General features: G+C 39.7%; 1 protein-coding gene across 3 annotated transcripts in view; it reads right to left on the bottom strand.

Moving 5' to 3' along the window:
* Window positions 1-26,418, bottom strand: part of LOC124623203 (Hermansky-Pudlak syndrome 5 protein homolog) — a 93,210-nt gene that overhangs the window by 52,271 nt on the left and 14,521 nt on the right. For all 3 annotated transcript variants that reach the window (XM_047149020.1, XM_047149019.1, XM_047149021.1), the window contains exons 3-4: window positions 23,089-23,199; window positions 1,757-1,990 (exon numbers count right to left, since the gene is read on the bottom strand). In XM_047149020.1, the coding sequence (XP_047004976.1) occupies window positions 1,757-1,990; window positions 23,089-23,199 (345 nt within the window). The remainder of the gene's footprint in view (window positions 1-1,756; window positions 1,991-23,088; window positions 23,200-26,418) is intronic.

The raw sequence follows: 26,418 nt of genomic DNA, 5'->3' as shown, positions 1-26,418 counted from the left end.
ACATGGCCGTCCAAGAATTTGTCTTGGGGGCCATACCTTGGCAACAGAGCCATATTACACAGCCTCACTGCACATATCCCCTAACACCGTGGCCCGCTGTCTGAGTGTAAGGAGGGTGAAGATGGAGAAACTGCAAAGGCACAGCATTTAAACGGCAATGCAGTCTCACTGGGTACTACTCTGTTCTATATTTCATCTTTCTCAACAACATATATCACAAAGAAAACAGATTTTCAGTATTCTTTAATTACTTTTGGCATGCTGAAGACATAATATAATTTTTATCCAGTACAAACTGTAGCCATAAGGATAGGCACAGACAATTTCACAGATTTTCACACTCAAGTTGCCACGTAACAGTAACACACTTAGTTTCATAATTGAAAAAAGGTCCTTCACACAATTATGTCGATTGAAACACTTAAACACTTTTGCAACCTCATTATGGGAAAGTGAAACTCTACCTGAGGAACGCAATGTAGATGTCCAGCACAGTTTTGATGCAAAAGCAGTTTTCATAAAAACAGAAATTACCTTGCACATCAATCAGTTACTTCTGCACATGCACAGGGGTGCTTCCAAATGAAACAGCAAGTGGATTTGAAAACAGCTAGACAACAGATATAAATCTGACAGTGTCTTCAAAACGTTTAGGTATATATGCTTATAATGCTTCCCAGCCCCCTATGAATTCTTCAAATCTCACGTTTCCTTTAACGGCAGTGAGCTTACGGAACGGGACTGTGTTTCTCAGAATTTGTCAATTCCAGAACATGATTTCTTTTTAAATGGAGCCCCATCAAATCAGAAATAAGTTTATTTATTTTTTTTTTTTTCACCTTGCAATGTCTTACTGTGGCCGTGTGCTGTCACAGACTTAAAATGCAAGGTCGCAGTCCATTCCGGATGTTCTAATTTTTGTTCTTGCACTCCTTTTTCCTAAATAAATTCAACAACAGCAAGTTTTAAATCAAAAAATCACTCCAGACATGCCCTACAACTTAATCAATGTACTTTAAAGTAATATATAAGTCTCCATACTCTGTTCAGTTCCACCAAACTGTTCCAACTGACAGTGGAATAGCGGGTGCAACTTCAGAAATTTTACAATAATACCACCATTTTCTTCACTTATTGCATGCCTGCAAATTAACACAAAGTACTTCTTGATGTACAGAACAATAAATCCCATCTGTCGTAAATTTTTGCTCTTTCATTGTCAACAACATCTTTAATTTCTTTCTGCATGATACTGTAAAATCATTTCATATTAAATTTGCAATACCATTCACTTATGCAACTGCATGACAGATCTTGAGACTTTTCATCCTCTCTTCTGTTATTCCTGCTCATTTTTAAGGGTTTTTTCCATGATAGACCTCTAGACTTTCTTTTTGTGTAAACATCCACTGGACCTGTAAACATCCTTCATATCACAAAAAAATAGTGAAGGGTAAATAGCACTGGATAGAACTGAAGAGAGTTGTGCCAACCAAAAAATGCCACACTGCAGTAATCTTGTGCTGTACCAAGTACTTCAAGGAAGAAACAGCCAAAACCGAGACATCATGCAATCGTAGAGAACTTAGTGTAGAACAGTCATTTACTTTGACATTTTATGACTGGGCGTAGGTTAGTTATTGGTAGGCATAACCATGACACCACCAGTTGTAAAATTTTGAAGTTTCAATGGATTTCACTATGATATTAGCGAAGTGATGATTATATTATGTCTCAAAAACCTCTGAACACTTACCAGCACGGGTGCACTGAGTACTGACACTCGCCCCAAGGCATCTCCAATGTACAGCTCATTTTGAGCACCCCAACACAAGGCAGTAACTTCAGTACCAACATGTTCAGATGACTTGTGCAAATGACGTGATCCAGCTACATGGTTCCGCTCAAGCATACACACTGCTCCCTTAACAGTGGCAAATGCAAACAGCTGCTCATCAGGAGAAACTGTCACATGCTGAATAGGCCCCTCCTAAGAGTAACAGAAAGTAATTTAATTACTGCTTTCTTTTTAGGCAGGAACAAAGCTATATCAGTACTCTGGAAAGGAAAAAAAAGTTAATTAATGCAACAACACCGTGGAAAGTAGTAAAATTATTTGAGTGAGAGGTGATACAAAAAGACTGAACAGGTCTTGAAAACTTCTTCGAACTCTTGGAATGACTGAGTCCTTCAACTCGATCAGAATTTCGGTGTTGAAGGAGGTGTGCCTGGCAATATCCCATACGAAAAGAATACCAAACTAAAGCAATTGCTCATATCACAGTATTATTTTACGAGTATTTCAGTCCACTAGTACTCCACATACTCAATGGATATAATCCTGAATAATTTAACTGCTCCAGTAGAACACAGACAGAGAACAAAAATACTGTTTCCTTTCATAAAGTGATAACACAGTGTATGATCATATTAGACTAATAACAATATTATGTGTGTTCCTGCCACTGAGCAGCACAAGACTTTTGGGTTTTACAGCAAGATGTGAACTATTTCTTTTATTAGTACTTTTATCTACTTTTGGTAACAAAATTCATCCTATTTCAATGACATGATGATCAAAGAACTGCGATCCATGAATAACGTTTTAAAATGCATATTTTATGACTGTAGTCATTTTCTCCACTTACATGTAACAGGAGTATAGTTATTTACTTTTGTTTTATTTGAGTCTACAATTTATTATTATATCACAGCTGCCCACTGTTGTTTTTATTCATCTGTAGATCACTTTTACAAGGATATTGGACACGGCATGGTATTACAATTTATGAATAACAAAAATAGTGTAATTCATATACACAGACATTTGTGCTACTTCAATCATTTTATCGTTTGTGCACAATACCATTTTGCAAAGAAATTATTTAAAATGTAAAAAAACTATTGCTATACTAGTCATTCATTTCTCACCCCCATTCACCGCGCGCGCACACACACACACACACACACACACACACACACACACACACACACACACTGTTTCACTATGTAACACTACAAAATCAGCTGACGCGAGGACCATAGCGATGATGGTTGGTTCCCATTTTGTGTGCCGAAACTTCCCATTTGCTAGCCTTAAAAACTGAGCATAGTGAGTGAGATGTTGAGATCAGAACAAGAATAAGGTGTTAGTTTTATGCACTGCATAGTTTTGGGAGTAAGTTTTTCAGAAAAGAAAGAAAAAAAACACAGTGAGAAAATGTTATGGAAATGATATGTGTTTTATTATTGTTAAAGCATTACATTTCTTACCAAACTCATACTCTGTTATTAAAAGTAACGTTCACTGTACAGAATATATTCCTCAATAGGTACTTTTAAGTGCCTTTTTAAATAAGTTTGTTTTGTAATCTCTTAAATTTCCTTGGGCAATTTATTTTACAGTTACCAAAAAAAGAAAAAAAAAGAAAAAAAACTGGTTTCTGTTTTATGTTTATTGATTCTTGATAAATGTGAGACAGAGCTGTTTGTGCAGTAACAATCAATGTTATTCTTGATGTATACAACAGATCAGTGAACTTACTCACATGGTGTAGTTAAAATTCCAAGAGTTTTTAAAAGATCTTTACAATGAGCTTGACTGCTATTTTTAGTTATTATTCTTATGAACTTCTTCTGTAGTCTGAAACCTGTGTTCAAGTTTTGTGCTTTTGTTCCCTAGAAAAGAATTCCATAGCGAATAGACACTGACTGCAGGCCTTCTGTCTAGGAGGCACCATAGGGAGGGGTCCAAAGAGGGGGACCTATCACTGGCAGATGCCGAAGAAGGGGGACACTTCCCTGGCTGGGTAGGGCTAGCAGCATCCAGAGGTGAGGGCATGGGAACCATAGAGGAGAAGGAAAGGAGAGAGAGGGGGACTGGGATAAGGACGGGGGAGGAATAGCAAAGGATGTAACAGAGGCAAAGTTAGATGTTATATACACATAGTGAAAAGGTTATATTTCAGGTGAGCCACAGTGTACTGTAAACGATGAACGGACTTCAATCTGCCAAGTGTGGAAAGATGTACTTGTGAGAACAATGTACATGGGCAGCGGAACGCAGGAGAATCGTGGAGATTAACATGTTCGTCCAAGTGAATGTGAGGATTTTCAGGTGCCCGGTAGATGCAGCTTTGGCAGTTTACAGTAACATTTTGTTTGAATTGTCCCTCATCAGACCAGATAACCATGCAAAAATGTTCATCCTTGCAAAGCACGCCTTCAAACCACTTTAAGTACTCCATCCTTCAATCCAGTTCATCCTCATTCATAGCATGGAATTTGCACTTTCCACTTTGCAGTCTTCAGATTTTTGTTTTATGCTTTATCAGCTTACCCTGCTTTCATGTGCACAGTGCTTCATGGATTTCTCAGCCGGTCTAGTAAAATTTTGCAATGCAGCAGCTCTGGAAGCTGGATTTGTTGATGCTTTTGGTAAGCCAGACCTTTCCTCATGCACAACCTGAAGAGTATCGTCAGTTTCAAATTTATCCCGAATATGATAAATTATTATACGTGTTGGTAGCCTAGATCTGTACACATCATGCCATTGCCGTTGTACCTGCATCATGTTTTCATACGTCCAGTACCACTTCAATATGGGTTTGCATTACTCAAATGAAAATATTACTTCATTCATTGCTGCACTTCCAACTGCTGGAAAATGCATGCTAATTTCTGTTGAGAAAACAATGGACTACTCTACCGTGTAAAATTGCAATGGTATGTCATTTTGGTTCAAAGATATTATCTGTCAAAAAGAATGTAAATTTTTCTGGACCCCTCTGTCGTGTGTTTCTCTTACACATTGTGCAGGTTGTTTTGTGGTGAAATGAGAAATTTCTGTTTTTGCACGTTTAATTTCAGTTATTTTTTACCCACGTCTCTACCTTCCCAAGTGTTTGCTCGAGACAGTGGATTAACTCATCATTAGTTTCACAGTGCTCTACTGGTGTTAAGTTATCTGCATACAGGATGGTACCAAGCTAAACATGCATGACTATCACATACACTGGGTGGTCCTAAACTGTGTGTCAAAAATGTAAAGACAGGTACAAGGAACCTAAATAAGCAGATTTCGAACACAAATAAAGTGTGCGGTAATGGTACATTACAGTGCTAGCTTGTACAGTGGTATGAATCACAGGAAACCGAAAATACATGTAAAGACAAATAACATCAGAAATTTATTCATAGTTTTCGAGAGGTGCTCGAAACAGTGGCAACCAACTGCGATACACAATTAAAAGCGACGGCGCATGGATCGGCATACATTAGGAAAGATGTCAGGCATTTTGATCACATGACCAGCAACAACAGACACGCAGGCAACTAGCTCTTCTTCAGATGAGACAGGACTCTTGTACACCAGGCTTTTCAAATGACCCTGCAAGAAAATCCACACAGGTCAAACTAGGAGAACACAGTGGCCAGGGAAGTGGATCACCCCATCCTATCCACAGCTGGTCATAGACAGCATCCAGCTGATTCCTGAACTTTCGACTGAAGTGAACTGGGGCTCCATCATGCTGGAACCATATTCATCTGCAGATGGCTAGAAGAACATCAGACACAAGTTCTGATAAGACCTCCTGTAGGAAGATGATGTATGTGTGGCCAGTTAAATGACAGATAGAATGTACAGTCCTATTAAGTTATTGTGCACTATGCCTTCCCAAACATTAATGGAAAATTTTTCTTGGTAGGCATGTGCTGTTGTGACATGTGGGTTACCATGTGCTCACAGGCGAGAATTAGGGATGCTCAAAATACACAACTGTGTAAAGGTAGCCTCATTAGTAAATAAAAGATCTGTAGGGAAGGTTTCATTGGCTGTAGTTCACTATAGGTATTAATGAGCCAGGTGGAGACATGGAAAATAATCATCACGGGGCACTGGTTGTACTCTCTGTAAATGATACAGATACATTCCACCTTCACGTAAAATCCACAAAATACTTCGATGGCTAACACCCAGCACACGTCCTACAGCTCCCGAGCTTGTCGAAGGATTATCCTCTACTCTGTTTAGTATTATTTCTTTCATTACAGGAGTTTTGCAATATCTTAGAACACCAGTTCCACAACTGGAAACAAAATGAGCTACTCGTGCATAACTCTCTACGAAAACGCTCGAATGTTGGGCGATCCAGCCGATTCCTATCCGAGAATCACTCCTTGTACATCCTTTGAAGAACAAATCCATTTCCTTGTGCAGTCCCATATACAAAACCTATGTCGGCCAGCTCTGCATTGGGGAAACTATGCATGCTGACTGACATCCATGTGGGAAATAATGAAACACTGGTCATCAGTGTGCTCTAATTCTAACGGCTCAAGGTGGCATTAACACACACACACACACACACACACACACACACACACACACACACACACGTATTCCTACATGACATCTGCTTATTTTGGTCTGCAATCCAGGATGCAACCACAGAAATAAACACACATGTAATAAAAAATGAAATATTTGTGAGATGCATCATTGTAAACAAATTACAGCAATTTAAACAGTATTACCGTTAGTTCCTGCCTAACCAAAACCTCAAAACCAACAGATACGCAATAAAAAACTAAATTTTGTAAGCAGCAGTATAGCAACTATTTCAATTTTTAATAAGAACCTCTCAGAATCTTTTACAAATGCAAAGAGGGACTGGTGGGGGGGGGGGGGGGGGGGGGGCAGAAGAAAGTCTGCAGCAGAACGCGAACTATCTTCATACCTAATGCAACTTCATAATATGACATTTTTAACCATGTGGCTACACGGAACACATGACAATAAGCATTTCAGATATTGTGTTACTAGCTCATCATGGCAGTAATAGCCGTTACGACAAATCATACCACAGATGTTGAGTTTGTGATGGATCTTCAATTAGCTGTTCCCTTTAACTGGAATGGTGCTATAACACAGTTTCAAATATGGAAATTAGCTTTTACACAGTGCCCATTTTGATTTGTTTAAACAAATGAAGAAAGTACATACATAAATTTACAAAAGCAGAAATATTACTTCAGGATAAAATCATCACTAAACTCCATAACAATGTAATGTATGCTCACGAAAATATTTCACAGAATGTAGAATGTGTATTCGATTGTGATATTATCAGGATTCTTAAATAATGTTTTCTATTTGGATTTCAATGAAGTGTTTTAGACTGTAATCTTTGACCACAGATGTTAGAAGACTGATGTTATCAGGTTTCTTAAATGTTTTATTCTCTTTGGATTTCAATCAATTATAGTTCCTTTGGCGATTTTGATTGTTTATAGCTTTTGAAGGTTTGCTTTTAGGATACTGACTGGTCTTTGCTGGTTAAATTTGAGTGGTTCATAGTTTCTTTGGTGATTTCATTGGTTTGTGCAATCTGTATAGTTTGTTTTCCGGATAGATTTGTTGTTTCCTGCATTCATTTACTTGGTATTTGTAGGATCTCAACAGTTTGTTTCTCCATTACATTTATAATTTATTTCGTTCCTTTACTTGGCATTTGTTTTGTTGTCTACCAGATAATTTATTTGCTTAGCAGCATCTATAGCATCTCCCAGTTTTGCTTCAGCTGTAGATACGGCAGTCATTACCTATCTTGAGTGAGCCAGGAGATAGCACCATCTGCATGTACAATAAAGCCACCAGATATTGACCAGTTTTGTTGCACCCCCCACCGGCCACATCAGCATAACAGTCTGGTGGCCCATTGCTAAAACTGGACAGTAGATTATGGCTAGGTCACATATATCAGCTAAATACCAAAATATTCATTTTAATCTCACTACGTCATATGCTGGTGCTGAGTGAAGTGTTTGATACATTTAAGTCAAATCGGGACCCATTCCAAGCAGCAGAAACATCAGTGCTCCAACTGGTTGTTCATAGGTGATGTATCTGGCTTCTTTACAATAGATGTTGAAAGAAGTTTGCACTCCTGAAAACTGAACTGCTCCAAAATCTTCCTTGCATAAGTTTGCTGACTTATCTAGACTGCACCATCATCAAATCATTAAATCTTGAGTCTGAGGATGCACAGTGCTGGTTTGATGATGATCTTGAATTTAATTTTCAACTCTTCAATGAACTCCTGGCTTCCTGCTGCTCACTCACCATAACTAACCCACCATCTACATAAAGAGCGAATAACAGTGTCACCTTCTTCTCTGATGTATAAGAAGAAATCTGCATCACTTGCCTTGAAACCTGCTGACAAGAGAAATCCTAAAACGCATTTATTCTCTAGCATCTCAGTACTTGCTTAAGTCCATACAAACTTCACCTAGATTTTCGAGCTCATTCTGTGCCATCACTGTATCCTTCTGGTTGTTGCAAATAGATTACATCTAAATCCTTGTATAAGAAAGCAGTAGATATGTATCATATGCATCATCTCAGCTGCACCAACACTAACGTGGAACAAACTACACTCAGTTTAGCTACTGCACTAAAAATTTTACAGCAGTCTACACCACAGTACTATTAAACCCCTCGATGACAAGTCTTGCTTTACATAACTGAAAGTCATGGCAACACAATTTATTGTCTCAAAAACCGTAAAAAATTAAAAAAGTCTGGATTATGCAAATGGAAGGTTAACTCATTTGTAAACATTACATATAGGGAGACACACACACACACACACACACACACACACACACACAGATACAGCACGAGAAAAAGAAACATGAAAACAAGGTTGTTGTCGCAACCCTGTTTTACTGGCAGTTGCAACAGTACATAACAGTACATCACAACCTACACGCATTTCATGGCTTCATCAGGAGTCTCCCCAAGAATCGACAATAATGTAACATTACACTAGATGGCAGTCTTTTTCCAGGAGAATGAAATGTGAAGAGGGGCCACACTGTGAGTTGCGCAGCCATTCAGGATGAAGTTACCCAACTTTAACAGCACTCTTAAGTAAAGACTGTAGTTCACCATGGGAGAAATGCACGACAATGCCTATGGAAGCGGTGGGGAATGTTGCTCTACCGCACCAAATAGCAGCTCAGTGGGTAGATGCATTCAGGCATGGCAGAGCTGCGACAGCAGACATGCAACAATGTGGGCGGCCTGTCAGTGTGCGTACAGACTGTGCTCGTAGCCAGATTGGCCAGTGCTTGGAGAACAACAGAATGGACGCTGTAAGAATTACAGTACCGTAATGGTACTGAGGTTGTTGATTAGTGCTTCAGGATGCAAAAATACTAATATCATAAGCACCTATATCAAAACGTAGCAAAAAAAAGTATTAAATAAAAACACGAGATGAAAAAGGCAAAACCCAATCAAGCAACTTTAAAAGAGGAGCAACTAAGGACAAGGACAGCCCTAGGGAAAATTTCTCAAAATATTGTTGAGATGGCAGAGGTCCCCACGAAGGGGAGGGAATCAAATTTTCTTCGCCATGCCACTGCAGCAAATAAGTAAGATGCGATGGACAGAATGCACATCATCAGCTAAAACATCCGACAAGGCAGACAGCAAAAAATGGTCACCTGATCAGAACTTGGAGCACCATCAAGGGTTGAGAGAAGTAAGCATAGAGTGGGGCTGGATCGGCACTTAATAAATGATGGTGACTAAAAGACAGTGTCCTATAAGCAGGTAGGCTAGAATTATCTCCTCGTGATGTGAGGACCGAAAGTCGACAAAGCTACGGGAAGAGGTTTATGTCCCAGAGTTTGTTCTCCTGGAGAGAAGACCACTGTGCACTCCTAGGTCATACTATATGAAGACACCCAGTGACACGAAGATCATCCGAGGGAATGGAATGACTAGCAGCCTGAGGGAGAAGAGCTACAGCCTTGCAGCAACATCAGCACCCTTGTTCCCTGGCACACCGACATGACCAGTGACCCATAGGAACACCACGTTAACGCCCCCCCACAGTAAGCGAGAGAAAGCATTCTTGGATCCGTTGTACTAAAGGGTGGACTGACTAAAGTGCACTATGGCTCTGAACAGCACTGAGAGAATCTTAGCAGACAACACAGTTTGGAAGCCCGTTTCAGCAAATATACTGGGTGGTATGATAAAACGGTGTAGAGCTCCGCGGTAAAAATCAAGCACTGGTCAAGAAGCAGATATTGAAAAGGGTCATCGCCAAGTAAAAAGGCACACCCAACACCATGGTCAGTCTTGGAACTTTCAGTGTAGACGAAGACACTGTCCCCAAGCCATGTGTCAAGAGCGAGAAACTCCCTGCAATACACCAGGCCGGAAGTAGTGTCCTTAGGAAGTGAATAGAGTCCGAAATGAGCACATACCTCAACACGAAAGGAGGGTGGTGAAGAGCTTGCACCTATGGGTAATGTGGCATAAAGCATAAAGCAATGCTTTCAAAACAGAGAGAAGATGGACACAGCCCATACTGGTGGTCAAGGGAATCATCAAAAAATGGAGCATAGGATGGGTGACTTGGCATAGAAGACAGATGACTTGTGTAACAACTGAGGAGAACATCCCGCTGGTAAGACAATGGTAAGTAAAGAGTAAGTAAGAGCGTAAAGAGTCTCAGTGGTACTAGTATAGAAGGCACCAGTGGATAAATATATCCTGCAATGGTGGACAGTGTTAAGACACTGTAAGATAGACGGACGTGCAGATGAATATACAATACATCAATAATCCATTTTCAAATGGGCGGTATAAATGGAGGAGGATGGTTCGATCCGCTCTCCACGAGGCACTGCATAACACATGTAGATTATTGAGGAAGCAAGTACAACAAGCTGTCTGATATGAGATGTGGGAAGACCAAAAGAGTTTCCTATCAAACACAAGTCCCAAGAATTTTGTTGGGTCAATGAATGGAAGAAAAAATGAGCCGAGACATAGGAATGCGGGAAGAAACTCCTGGTGCTGCCATATGTTCATACAAACAGACTTGTCAGCGGAAAAGCAGAGGCCATTGTTGGTGCTCCACGAGTAAACATGATCAAGAAATCACCGAACATGCAGCTTAAGTCAGACAGGTTCATTGAGAGCTGCACCAAATTGCAAAGTCATCGACAAAAAGAGAGCCTGAGATAACTGGCAGGAAACAATCCATAACGGGGTTAATGGCTATGGCAAATAATATGACACTGAGCACAGAACCCTGAGGCAAGATGATCAACTGCAGAATAATGCCTGTAGAATCCACATACAGTTTTTGTGAAGAGATTCTGAGATTTGAGCCACCACACAAGCTGACCATTAATCATACGTTTCATCACCTGGCAGACACCACTGGTGAGGGACACAGGGCATTAACTGGAAGGAAAGTGTTTGTCCTCACCAGGCTTAGGTATGGGAATGACAATGGTGTTACACTAGCAACTGGAAAATCTGCCATCTGTCCAAACACGGTTACTATATGTATGGAGGACAAAGCATATGAGCCCTCAGGACATAGGTATTGCAACATCAGAATGTGAATGCTGCCCGGTCTTGGAAAGTACGACTGGGATGAAGAGAGCTCAAGTTTAAGCTCCCTCATAGTAAAGACAGTATAGTAACATTCACGATTCTGGGAGGAGAAAGATATCTTCCACCACCTGTTTCAGAGTGAGGAAGGCAGAATGGTAATGGGTGGGACTCTGTCTCCAAAATATCGACCCAAGGTATTGGATAGATGTTGTTGTTGTTGTTGTTGTTGTTGTTGTGGTCTTCAGTCCTGAGACTGGTTTGATGCAGCTCTCCATGCTACTCTATCCTGTGCAAGCTTCTTCATCTCCCAGTACCTACTGCAACCTACATCCTTCGGAATCTGCTTAGTGTATTCATCTCTTGGTCTCCCTCTATGATTTTTACCCTCCACGCTGCCCTCCAATACTAAATTGGTGATCCCTTGATGCCTCAGAACATGTCCTACCAAACGATCCCTTCTGCTGGTCAAGTTGTGCCGCAAACTTCTCTTCTCCACAATCCTATTCAATACTTCCTCATTAGTTATGTGATCTACCCATCTAATCTTCTGTAGCACCACATTTCGAAAGCTTCTATTCTCTTCTTGTCCAAACTATTTATCGTCCATGTTTCACTTCCATAAATGGCTACACTCCATACAAATACTTTCAGAAATGACTTCCTGACACTTAAATCTATACTCAATGTTAACAAATTTCTCTTCTTCAGAAACGCTTTCCTTGCCATTGCCAGTCTACATTTTATATCCTCTCTACTTCGACCATCATCAGTTATTTTGCTCCCCAAATAGCAGAACTCCTTTACTACTTTAATTGTCTCATTTCCTAATCTAATTCCCTCAGCATCACCCGACTTAATTTGACTGCATTCCATTATCCTCGTTTTGCTTTTGTTGATGTTCATCTTATACCCTCCTTTCAAGACACTGCCCATTCCGTTCAACTGCTCTTGCAAGTCCTTTGCTGTCTCTGACAGAATTACAATGTCATCGGCGAACCTCAAAGTTTTTATTTCTTCTCCATGGATTTTAATACCTACTCCGAATTTTTGTTTTGTTTCCTTTACTGCTTGCTCAATATACAGATTGAATAACATTGGGGAGAGACTACAACCCTGTCTTACTCCCTTCCCAACCACTGCTTCCCTTTCATGTCCCTCGACTCTTATAACTGGCATCTGGTTTCTGTACAAATTGTAAATAGCCTTTCGCTCCCTGTATTTTACCCCTGCCACCTTTAGAATTTGAAAGAGAGTATTCCAGTCAACATTGTCAAAAGCTTTCTCTAAGTCTACAAATGCTAGAAACGTAGGTTTGCCTTTCCTTAATCTTTCTTCTAAGATAAGTCGTAAGGTCAGTATTGCCTCACGTGTTCCAGTGTTTCTATGGAATCCAAACTGATATTCCCAGAGGTCGGCTTCTACTAGTTTTTCCATTTGTCTGTAAAGAATTCGTGTTAGTATTTTGCAGCTGTGGCTTATTAAACTGATTGTTCGGTAATTTTCACATCCGTCAACACCTGCTTTCTTTGGGATTGGAATTATTATATTCTTCTTGAAGTCTGAGGGTATTTCGCCTGTTTCATACATCTTGCTCACCAGATGGTAGAGTTTTGTCAGGACTGGCTCTCCCAAGGCCGTCAGTAGTTCTGATGGAATGTTGTCTACTCCGGGGGCCTTGTTTCAACTCAGATCTTTCAGTGCTCTGTCAAACTCTTCACGCAGTATCGTATCTCCCATTTCATCTTCATCTACATCCTTTTCCATTTCCATAATATTGTCCTCAAGTACATCGCTCTTGTATAGACCATTTTGCACTTCCTGTCGATCTCATTTTTAAGACGTTTGTATTCCTTTTTGCCTGCTTCATTTACTGCATTTTTATATTTTCTCCTTTCATCAATTGAATTCAATATTTCTTCTGTTACCCAAGGGTTTCTACTAGCCCTCGTCTTTTTACCTCTTGCTCCTCTGCTGCCTTCACTACTCCATCCCTCAAAGCTACCCATTCTTCGTCTATTGTATTTCTTTCCCCCATTCCTGTCAATTGTTCCCATATGCTCTCCCTGAAACTCTGTACAACCTCTGGTTCATTCAGTTTATCCACGTTCCATCTCCTTAAATTCTCACCTTTTTGCAGTTTCTTCAGTTTTAATCTACAGGTCATAACCAATAGATTGTGGTCAGAGCCCACATCTGCCCCTGGAAATGTCTTACAATTTAAAACCTGGTTCCTAAAACTCTGTTTTACCATTATATAATTATCTGATACCTTTTAGTATCTCCAGGGTTCTTCCATGTATACAACCTTCTTTCATGATTCTTAAACCAAGTGTTAGCTATGATTATGTTGTGTTCTGTGCAAAATTCTACCAGGCGGCTTCCTCTTTCATCAAGAGGGCAAAATATTGGTCCAAGGTATTGGATAGATCAAGAGGGTCCACAATGACATTGTTCGTTACGGTCGAACCAGAAACCAAGGTTCCTGAGAGCTGACTGAGATTATCTCAAATGACGGAAGAGAGAGAGTAAAACTGGTAAAAGAGCTTTGAAAAGGAAGTCAACTAACTTTCTTGCTATCTCTGAAAATGCAGCAACACTGCGCACTTAGCTGTTTATAACAGATACAGTTCGCCATTGTGGAATGTAATTTAAAAACGCAAACTCTGCTCCATATGCGGATTGCTAAGTGGCATGCCTCAGTCTGCCAAGGGATGGGGGCACATCATGGCGAGGAAGAAATGCAGGTATGGAACATATCGCAGCAGTAAGGATAGCATTTGGGTCGTTCCACCTCAAAGGGACCACTATTACAGGGTGTTCCCACTTGACCATCTCCAAATCTAATGAAATTTGGTGTGAAGGTTCTACATGGACTTTGATGGTTATATACCAAATTTCAGTCCAGCACCTTCAGTGGTTGAATTTTTAGGGGCTTTTAAAGAGAGGTTACTCATGTTCACATCACATACGGAGGTGCAAAAGTGCCCAGTTTGCCAGGCTTTTTTAAAATGTTCTCGCAGGCATTTGGTCATTTGGTTTAGCATACATCAGATAATTTTTTATGCTGAACCACATCACAGCAAAAGTTAGGGATTTAGCCACACTTAAATATAGATACCAGCCTGTAAGCAGCTAAAAAAAATCGTCACACTATTCTGAGAGCCTAGGTTTGACTGACCACTTATACTTTTCATATGAACGAATCACACCAAAACTTCAGAGGGTTATTCCTTCCTATGATGTCTATATATGGATCAAATTTAATTAACATTGAGTGCCTAGATGAAAAGATATGCATCTGCAAAAGGTGCCCAGAATTTTCTATGTGCAAATTGTAGGGAATTTTCGGGAGGAAATATCTCAACTGTATCTCATTTTTTTTTTTTTTCCCCACAGCTGGAAAAAGCATGCTTTAACCTTTCAAAGCTATATTGTTTAATTTCTGAGTCTTGCATATTGATGAGTAAGAATACCTATCAAAAGTAGGGAAAAATGGATTATCAATAAATACAAAAAAATTAATACAATTTGAAGTTGTACATCAAAAAATTTGTAATTGTACTATTTCCTAATAGTATAAGATTTTCCTGTGGTTTAGGGAATGTAACTCTGCTAATAAGAAGTGTTTTTACATTATTTTACAGTACGGAATATAAATATAATAAAACCTCAGAAAATACTCTTTAAGATTACAAAACCTAGAAGATCACAATGGAATGCTATGTTGCTTTAGAAAAATTTAACCCTATAACCCACGGAGGTGCATGACGCTCAGTTTACATCGGCGTTATAAAGAAGCAATAGTTACAATAAGGCTCTTTCCTCACAACAGTGATATAATGCTGAATCACCAATTTCAATTTTTGCTTTCATTATTGGCAATTTTCACAGCATCACTCCTGTGGGGTGTAGTCTTTGGTGTAGACACTGTACAATCTTAGTGTTGAGTACAAAGTATTTGAATAATCGATAATCATTGTTTGTAGCCAAAGTTAAGCACTAAAACAATGTATTTGATAGGCAAATTTGTTTATTTTATCTGCCAGAATCTGCTATGCTTCAAACCAGGATATTTATGAGCTTTCAAAACTGCTTGTTATAGGTTAATAAACTACTGTATAAAATGAACCAAGAGACCCTTGCAAACTGCTACTTTGGTGGATCAGATGGAGCTGATTGTCGTAAGTCATTACCACACTATTACGGCAAAAGTCAACTACAATCAGTTAGGAAATGTCAACAGTAGACAAGGAGCTTTTATGGCGACATAAATCTGACAATGCTTTCTATTCCCATGTTGGCCAGTGCCGGTACAGAAGGCCTGCAAGGATAGGTTGGCTCCTCTTTGTAGTTTGTAGGCGCCAACAAGCTCATCTGCTACTCTGCTGATAGTCTCACCATCAAATCATCTTGGAGGCAAATAACTTAAAACCTATGCGAGCACTGATCATGGCAAGGTCAAGAATGCTGAAAAAGACATGCACAAGTCATTGGTGGGTGCCAGCTCGGGCACTATGGAGCCTAGTCATTCAGTCAACTATATCGCCTCCTCCCTTAGTTTCATTGTAAAACTTCAACTACGGTGTGTACGCGGACAAGGAAGAAAGTTTCAGATTTTACCTGAATTTCCCAGTTAACAGTGCACTTTTTCCAAGGTGAAAAATATACTTTTTCCATGATAAGCGACAGTAAACTTTCCCTTGGAGCTGTAAAAATATCAATCCTTTGAATAGTAAAGATTTTGTACACCAGTGTGGAACTTCAGAAAACAAAAAAAACTCGGCAGAAAGAAAAAGTTTTGGAAAAACCTGTGATGTGCAGCAACATTCATGCTGCATATTTTCATATTATGATAAGGTGCATATTTTTGTATTCGTATTGCGAAAGCATAGATTTGCAACAGCACACTAGTTTTCGAAGCACTGAAATCAAGACTGACATGCACTTTTGTAAGCCGGTCATAGCTCATGTCACATGATCTTATCGGTCAATGACAGCAAATATTCAGAGCATACGACATGCAATGTAGTCAACCAATAGTAACATCACTGTTAAGTAGTGTGGACACACAAATAGGAAAAGTTAATAGTTTAAATTAATGCAAACAGTGTAGCTACAAGAAAAGCTAAACTATCATGTATAATATTGGTATTTCTCGGATGTGTTACACTTTAAGATACATCACACAAATGTGCTAGTAGATGACAATGTCTGGTCTTCTGGGTTCGAAATTCTTCAAAGTAGCTAGTCCTCAATGCATTAAATTTTAAATGAGAGCCAAACACTCTGCGATTTAAGAAATTCATTGCACATTTGCACATGTAATATAATTCATCTTGCGTAAAAGGAAATTTACTTTGAAACTAATGCTTTTAAAAGCACCATTCACAATATTTTCCTACAGTCTGTTAGAAATTGTTTCATCAGTTGCCAGAGAGTACCAGAAAACAGGAGTTATTGCACATGGGCAGCTACAATTACGTTGGAAGTCCATATCTTCATAGATAAATAGTATTAATAGATCTTACATGATGTCATACAAGAAATAGGATACTCCAAGAGCATCGGAATTTCATACACCATACTAGGATGCATAATTAGGCTTAAAGTACACATGCATACGAGGGGCATTTGAAAAGTCTGTGCAAAAATATAAACTACTTACAAGTTTGGGGTAAACTTTTTTTATTTTTCGACAGTCTCCTTTTGGACTTATACACTTTGTACAATGCTGTTCTAATTTGTTAATCCCTTCCGAAAAATAGGAATTGTCCAAGTTCGCAAAATAGTTATTAGTTGCTGCAATCACTTCCTCGTTTGAATGAAATCTTTGTCAGCCATTTCTTCAAATTTGGGAACAAATAGTAGTTCAAGGGAGCCAAGTCTGGAAGTAGGGGGGGGATGTAAAATGAGCTGGAATCCTATTTCCATTAATTTTGCTTCCACAACTGCTGAGGTGTGTGCTGGTGCATTGTCGTGATGGAAAAGGACTTTTTTGCAGTCCAATCACCAGCGTTTTTCTTGCAGCTCTGTTTTCAAACGGTCCAATAACAATGAATAATATGCACCTATAACAGTTTTACCCTTTTTCAGATAGTCGATGAGGATTATCCTTTATGAATCACAAAAGACAAGTCACCATAACCTTTCCGGCCGAAGGAACGGTCTTCGCCTTTTTTGGTGCAGATTCTCCCTTGGTAACCCATTGTTTCGACTGTTCTTTGGTCTCAGGAGTATACTAATGTATCCATGTTTCATCCACAGTGACAAAACAATGCTTCAAGTCCTGTGGATTCTTCCTGAAAAGCTGCAAACCGTCGTTGCAACACTTCACACGATTCCATTTTTGGTCAAGCGTGAGCAATTGCGGAACCCATCTTGTAGATAGCTTTCTCATGTCCAAATGTTTATGCAAAATATTATGTACTCATTCATTCGAGATGTCCACAGCACTAGTAATCTCACGCACCCTAACTCTTCTGTCATCCATCACCGTATCATGGATTTTATCAATGATATCAGGAGACGTAAACTTCACAGGGTGTCCAGAACATTCAGCATCACTTGTGCCCATATGCCCACTCCGAAAATTTTGAAACCACTTATAAACTGTTCTAATCGAAGGTTCAGAGTCATGGTAATGTTTATCAAGCTTCTCTTTAGTCTCCTGAGGCGTTTTGCCTTTCATAAAGTAATCTTTAATCACCACACGAAATCCTTTTTGTCCATTTTTTGACAATCACTCGATTCCTTGATTCACACAAAAGCCAAACCCAAAGAAATACACCAATATGGCTGAAACTTGGTGTGCATTCTTTCCACAGATGCTACTAACTAAACACGACCTCAATACGCATTAGTGGTGCCATCTCTCGGACTTTGCACGGACTTTTCGAATGCCCCTCGTATGTCCAGATTCCCAATGAAGTAGGTTCCAACCTGATCTTAAGATTTCAGTGCAGTTTTCAGGATGCAAATTTTCTTGGAATACCAATACTGTATTATCTCATGTCTGGTTCTTTATTATAGCATAAGGACATAAGTGCCAGAAGATGAAAATGTGCACTTGAAATTCAGTGAATAGTTGAACCTAGACAACATTGTGGAACGAAACACTTTGTTTCTAACAAATTGACTGCCTCTGGGGAAAACATTAATGAAAGCCAAATTTATTTATCAAACTGACAAAAATAACTTCATTATTCTGCAAGGCGACTCACTGCCATAAACGTGGAAATAAAATAAAATCAGAAAACAAACAAATAACATATGACAGCCTTCTGTAATTATGTGAATGTATTTTAATTCACTCAATAGCTCCCAACAACAGAAATCCATTTTGTTTTCATTTGATGTGAGAAGTGTAAACAAAGAGGAAACATCAAAATCACTAAATGTAAGCATGGCTTATGTGGAGACTAACCCGCTCCGTACTAAAACCCAGACCCCTAAGCGCATGCAGCAATCTGGCAACTTGGGTGTACCAGAAAATTTTTCCGGCTACCATTTGGCTGCTTGTCGCTACTGCTGATACAGCTAACAGCCACACTTCAAATAGCCAGAAGCGGGAGAAGGTACTGTCCATACGCAACTACTGCGCATGTGCGTGAGCCCACAGGCAACTGGTCAAACGAACCTAATGTAAACAGTTGTGATGTCATGCTTGTCGGCAGCAGTTTATTGTTATGAAGTATTCCACAGTCTTCGTCCTACAGCCTTTGACACATTTCGCCACTTACCAGCCAAAATTACAAACATTTAACTGAATTTTAAAACAATAAAAAATTCCCAGAATTCTAAAAAATTTCCAGGGTTTTCCTAGTTTTCTCCAAGATGAAAAAATTCTTGGTTTTTTCCACATGTCCCGGATTATATACACAATGTTCACAGTTTCTGAAAATTTCTTCTCAGTATTCTCATTGAAGTGACATCCAGCATGCATGTTACTCAGAATAAGAACATTTTGTTCTTCTTCTTTTTGTCTTAATATCCTGTAGGAAGATTGTCACCAAATTTGTACAAGTTTGTTGCATACAATGCGTCATCTCCACTTCGCACCACAGGAGGGACCTCTTTCAGTGATCTCCGCATAGTACCAACTAAAATAGTTCATTTTTGTTTCAGCTCATTTGCCAGATTCACAGAAGTGAAGAAATTGTCATTCGTGATGTTAAATGGTCACAGTTGAGGACTGCCTGTGCCAACTTCATAAAATGGTGACCAAGACCTTCACTCAGACCAAGAGTTTCATGTTTGCCACAGTAAGGCAATCCGTTCAGGCAGCAGCACTTGTCAGCATCACACAAAAGCCAGTATTTTATCCAACACTTATCTGGTTTCTTTGGCATATACTGTATGAATGGGCACCTGCAGTTGCAAGGATACAACACCCATCAGCAATCATGTTCTCACCTCGCTTGTAACAGGCAATGCAGTATATAGGTTCCATATTTCTGAAGGAAGGCAAAATTTATCAGTTTTCTTGTGTTGTCTCCTTGATGATATAAAATTAAGCCTAAGAAGACAGCATGTTGCCAGTCCGTAAGGAACGGAAAGCCACAGTGATACATAACATCGTCCGACCTCCAAATTGTTCTTATTTCAGGTTATTTTTTGTCCTAAACTGGCATAATACACTTCAACATCTCGTGAATCGCTTTGAGACATGCTCAGAAACTATTTGAAGTCTGCAGACCAGTGTTATTGAAATCAAATTACATTAAACTGCACATGGGTAAAAAAACGGCCTACATGGTACATCAGGTATAATTGGTAAATTTTTCGTACTTCTAAGTAAGCTATAGGGATGAAATTTTGACGAGTTGTATAACTCCAGAAACGACTAAAAGTCACAGGAGCATTTGGTCCTGCAATGATTATGAAGGGGGCAGGACCCTTCTGCATCAAAAATGATTCATGTGGCACTCCTGATGTTAAATTCAACTTCTTATTGTATTTGCTAGCATGTTTCAAGTTCTCTTCTCAACACTTAATTGCACTACCACAGTAAAGAGAGAACATGGTGCTATTGCCACTTTCGTGTCAGTCATGCAGTGAGCCAACTTTATTGTCACACCTTCCCACTATTCATGACATGTGCTATGGTGACAAGAATTGATGAGGCACACATCTGCAGTAAATATATTTATTCTACACAAAAGAGTAAATGAACAACTGACATATGAAATGTTCACAATGACCAAGAACTTGCGATCATGACGCTGATGGCCTCATGACCATGATAGCTCCACTCAAACACTGTCCTGAAGGGTACAAACTTCTCAGTGACGTGGACCAGAACGAAGCAAACTTTCTTCGCCATTGCGAGGTGCTGTGTACTTCATGGACGTGATAAAATGAAAGCAAAAACAAACAGAGAGCACCAAGCTAACTTCAATACATGCCAGCAGAGCACTCGCATTGGACTCGATTTGTGGTCCATCTGCACTGTACAGTGGCTCAGCTCACACTGCCTGTTACTTTCTGTTGACCTGCACCCTTGATATCACACCACTGTCAGAATTCTGCCTATTGGTAAGTGTGCATGCTGATGGATACCTGACACAGCTAACTTGTGCCAGCTGTGAGCAACTCTGGCCCGTTCACACATTTCTGCAACACGATTGCACATAGATCGCCCTTTGGAGAGCAGAGCTACGGAGCTGTAACAAGGCACAAGCATCATCCAGCCTGCATATGGCTTGTAGACAGATGTTTGGGTTTCATGCATATCATCGTGACATCATTGCAAGCACCATGACGGTGAGCCATCAGTGGTGACTGGACACGCGCACAGTAGGTGTGTCCTCCTGCAGCTGACTAGTGACAGTAGTGGCACACGGTGCTAGCCGCAAACTGCTTGTAGTACAAGTAGCTGACCTCACGACTGTGAGTACAAAAGACCAGCTAGAAAAGCACTGATGATAAATGATAACAAAATAAAGCATTCATGGGCTGCACTGTTCAGAGTTCACTGACACACACAGAGACAGAAGCATGGTGCGGGATTCAAAGCGGCCTCATTGCTTCACCGTAGTGGAACCACATAGTTGAAGCGAAGTGTCTATTCTCTTGCAACATTGATCTCATAATGACTTGAACTTGTGTCCTGGAACTGCAAAGGACAAGCCCAGCAGCACACAGTGTGGTGCCCAGAGCTTGATGGCAAAGAACATAAAAACCAGTGTGGAAGTTCATCCTGCCTAGACACCTGATACAGTGCTGACACAGGGAAGTGAACACGAGTCCAGGAGCTGCAATGGACAAGCAGCCAGTCATGTGGTAGTTGGTGTGTGGAGCTCCAGTGGAGGTGATGTGCTGATTATGTGGCCCGCTGGAGACAAGGCACCTACATTAAATGGTGATGAGGTGCCAGGTTGCAACCCATTAAATACCTGGATTACAGGCAGGCTGTGCCGCATGGTGGGATGTTGTTATGATGTAGCTTGACTGTTTGAAGCAGACAACAGAATGAAAGCAAAAACTTTGGGAAGTGAAGTATGGAACTTATGGGCACCACTGCTTACACGCAAGTCATGCAGTGAGTTTGCTCTAATGTTGCACCCACGCACTATGTTTAGGACACAGGTTATAGTGATGGGACTTGATAAAGTACATATTTGCCATAAGTATATTTATTCTACACAAAAGAGTAAATGAACAACTGACAAATGATATGTTTACAATGACTATTAATTGGCAAAAGAGGTAAAGGTGTTTGTACGATAATTCCACTCGAACACTCCTCAGTGCCCAGCGCGTCAACCGATCCCATGACAGAGAGAGAACAATAGACCCGTGTCTGGAACAAAGCAAGCTATTTACATGATTGAAGGGTGCCCTATACTTTGCTGATGCAAGCAGAAAATAACACAGATCATCAAACGAACTTCCATACGCATCGATGCAGAGCTCGCATTGGGCTCGACACACTTAGTCTGCAGATTGTGGAGGGAAAAAAATGCATCTGCACTGCTGCTTTATGCAGACCTACTACACCTATGTGTGTCACACCGTTGTCAGGACTGTGGTTATCGGTAAATGTGCATGCCAACAAATACCTGATGCAACTAGCTTGTGCCAGCTGTAAGTAGCTCTGTTCCATTCATGCATTTCTGTGGCACAGCTGCCACACAATCTTCAGAAAAATGTCGGAACGGTATCCATACACAGTTAAATTTAACATGCACATATTACGGCATTTCCCAGGTCAGTTGATAAGGTTTGGTACAAGTTTCACAAGACTTGAGCACAAAGTAAATGTGCAGCCACCAAGGGGAAGTTCCATGATGATCACTGACTACCAATGAGTATTTGTGGCACAAAGTAAATGTGCAGCCACCAAGGGGAAGTTCCATGATGATCACTGACTACCAGTGAGTTTTTGTGGAGGAAAATATGTATTGTGATTGACAGAATGTAATATTTTCCAATGAATTAGTATTTTCTACAGGCAATGATGATCCAGCATAGGTATATAGGCCACAGCCATAAGGACAAAGAAAGAAAACTGCCAGTTCAATTTTTATTGTAAAGTACAAGTTGTGAAACCTGTAATTGAATTCAAAACTGGTGCATGTGCAGAACAAATACCACATGAAATTACCACATATACATTAAAAGTATGTTTACATCTCAATTATTTTTCATATATTTACCTTGTTAGGAATCAACTGTAGAAACACACACGATTCTCTGCGAAACACATAGAGGCCTCCACTTGTGGCACCAAATATTAGAAAACTTTTTGAGACAGTGAAGCAGGTGTACTGAAAAAGAAATAGCTGTGATAACCTTATTTTGTTTTCAATAACGTTTATGAAACCTGTTAAATTATATATATATATATTGTATTTTTTTATTTTCCCATTAAAATGAAGTATTTTCAGTTTTACATTATATAAATCAGTAGTGACTGAGAACTCCACACTTATTTGTGACATGCAAATTACTATTATAAGCTTGTGTGGGTCAGTTGAACTTATCAACACCAGATGTAATAACAATGAGTTGTGCAGCTTCGTATATACATAAACAGAGAAAAAAAAAAGAACACTGAAAAATTTATTGTGGTCTTAATTATTTTTTTGCAATATAGACCATTGTGACAAACTAATCTGCAGCACAACTCAATGTCTTAGAATAGATTGGAAGTTGGCAATTTAGTTACGAGTTGGCAAAGCCAATAAATATGATGTCATGATGACAACTACAACTCTTGTTACAGGAGGGGGGGGGGGGGGGGGGGGGTTTAGCCACAGCTACATCCACATCAATATTCTGCAAACACCTTGAGGAGCAAAGTAGAGGGTACATCCCACTGTACCAGTTATTACCAGTTGCACCAGTTATTCCATTCACATATGGAGTATGGGAAGAATGATTAACTGAATGCCTCTGTGTGTGTTTGCAGTAATTATTCCAATCTTGTCCTCACGATCCCTACCTGTGTAATAAGTAAGAGGCACTAGTATATTCCTAGAGTAATCATTTAAAGCTGGTCCTTGAAATTTTGTTACTAGATTTTCTCAGGATAGTTTATGTCCATCTTCAAGAATCTTCCAATTCAGTTCCTTCAGTACCTCTGTGACCCTCTCCCACAGTTTAAACAAACCTCTGACCATTGCTGGTGCCCTTCTCTGCATATGTTCAACATCACCTGTCAGTCCTACCTGATACGGGTCCCATACACTTGAGTAATGTCCTAGAACCAGTTGCACAAGTGATTTGTAAGCAATCTCTTCTATAGACTGATTACACTTCCCCAGAATTCTACCAATAAACCGAAGTCTACCACCTGATTTACCCACAACCCAACATATGTGATCACTCCACTTCATCCCTATGAAGTGTTACACCCAGTTATTTGTATGAGTTGGCTTATTCCAACACTGACTCATTGACATTACAGTCACAGAATACTAAATTTTTTCCTTTTTTGATGTGCAGAATTCTACATTTCTGAACATGTAGGGCAAGTTCCAGTACCTGCATCACATCGAAATCTTAAGATTTGACTGAACATTTACGCAGCTTCTCTTGGACAGTACTTCACTGTACAGATAACTGCATCATCTACAGTAAACCTGATTTACTATTAGTATTGTCTGCAAGGTCATTAATATCCAACATGAACAGCAAAAGTCCCAACACACTTCCATGGGGCACACCCAAAGTTATCTCGACATCTGATGACTCTACATACAAGATAACATGTTGTGTTCTCCCTACCAAAAAGTCCTCAATCCAGTCACAAATTTCACTTGATTCTCTATATGATCGTACTTCTGACAATAAACATAGGTGTCATACTGAGACAAATGCTTTTCAGAGAGCGAGAAATCCTGCATCTACCTGGTTGCCATGATCCAAAGCCTTCAGCATGTCATGTGAGAAAAGTCCGAGTTGGGTTCCACAAGATGTTTTCGAAATCCATGCTGGTTGGCATTGAGAAGGTCATTCTGCTCAAGATACCTCATTATGTTTGAGCTCAGAGTATGTCATAAGATTCTACAACAAATCGATATAAAGGATAACGGACAGTAATTTTGTGGATCACGTCTACTACACTTCTTGTAGACAGGTGTGAGCTGTGCCTTTTTTAAGGACTGGGATGGTTTTTTGTTCAAGGGATCTATGACAGATTACAGATAGAAGAGGGGCTAACTGAGCTGCAGATTCAGTATAGAATCTGACGGGGATTCCATTGGGGGCCTGGAGCTTTGTTCAATTTTAATGATTTTCTCAACACCAGTGACACATACTTACTTCATTCATCTTTTCAGTGGTATGACAATTAAGTTGAGGCAATTCTCGTGGGTTTTCCTTTGAAAAGGAATATTTGAAAACAAAATTAAGCCCTTCAGCTTTTGCTTTGCTACCATCAACTTTAGTTTCTTTGTCGTTCTATAGTGACTGGACACTAACTTTGGTGCCACTAACAGTCTTTACATATGATCAGAATTTGACAATATTCTGCTACGGTAGTCATTAAAAGCATCATACACTGCTCTCTTGGCAGCCAAGTGCGTTTCATTCAGCATCTCTCTAGCTATAGTCTTATCCTTTGTTTTACACCTATTATGCAGTAATCTCTGTTTCTTTAGAGTGACTGTATACCATAGAGTTTCCTTCCCATCATGAACTGTTCTACTGGATAAATATCTATCCAGTGCACTGTTAATTATTCTTTTAAATTTGAGCTACTGCCCCATTCTGAAAGTTTCAAGTTCCTCATTGGATATGAAACTACTGATTTTTTATCTAGTTTACTGAACATATATGTCTTTCTGCTTGGTTTGGTTGTTCTAGTTATATTTTGGTAATCACCTTTGCCACAACCACATTATGGTCACTGATACCAGTTTCCATGTGGACATCCTCAAGGTCAGGTCATGTCTATTTGTTGCCATTAAATCCAATACATTTCCCTCATGGGTCGGGTTCCTAACTATCTGTTCTAAGTAGTTTTCAGAGAAGGCATTTAATAATGGTTCACAGGATGTCTTATCATGCCCACCATTTACAAAACTGTAATTTTCCCAAATTGATTGTTGTATTATTAAAGTCTTCGCCAATGATTACATTATGTTTGGGAAACTTGTGTATAAGTGAACAGAGGTTTTCTGTACAGTTTTCGGTTATCAGGAGATGAGTCTGGGGGGCGATAGAAAGACCCAATTAACGTATTACGACCACCCCCGATACTGAGTCTTGCCCCAACAATCTCACATGCAGCTTCAACTTCTATCTCAGTGGATTTGAGTTTCCTGCCTGCTGCGACAAATACACCAACTCTGTTTCCCATTTGCCTGTCCTTTAATAAACACTCAGATTTTCAACAAAAATCTCACTGCTATCAATTTCAGGTTTCAACCAGCTTTCTATACCTACTATTATATGAGTTTCACTACATTTCATGAGCACCTCAAACTCTGGCACTTTGTTGCTAATGTTTTGGCAGTTGTACATTACGATTTTAATATTCT

The sequence above is a fragment of the Schistocerca americana genome, chromosome 7, assembly GCF_021461395.2.
Source record: "Schistocerca americana isolate TAMUIC-IGC-003095 chromosome 7, iqSchAmer2.1, whole genome shotgun sequence".
Taxonomy (NCBI): Eukaryota; Metazoa; Arthropoda; class Insecta; order Orthoptera; family Acrididae; genus Schistocerca; species Schistocerca americana.
Note: the sequence above shows the minus strand (reverse complement) of the source record. Positions and strands in the feature narration are given on the sequence as shown.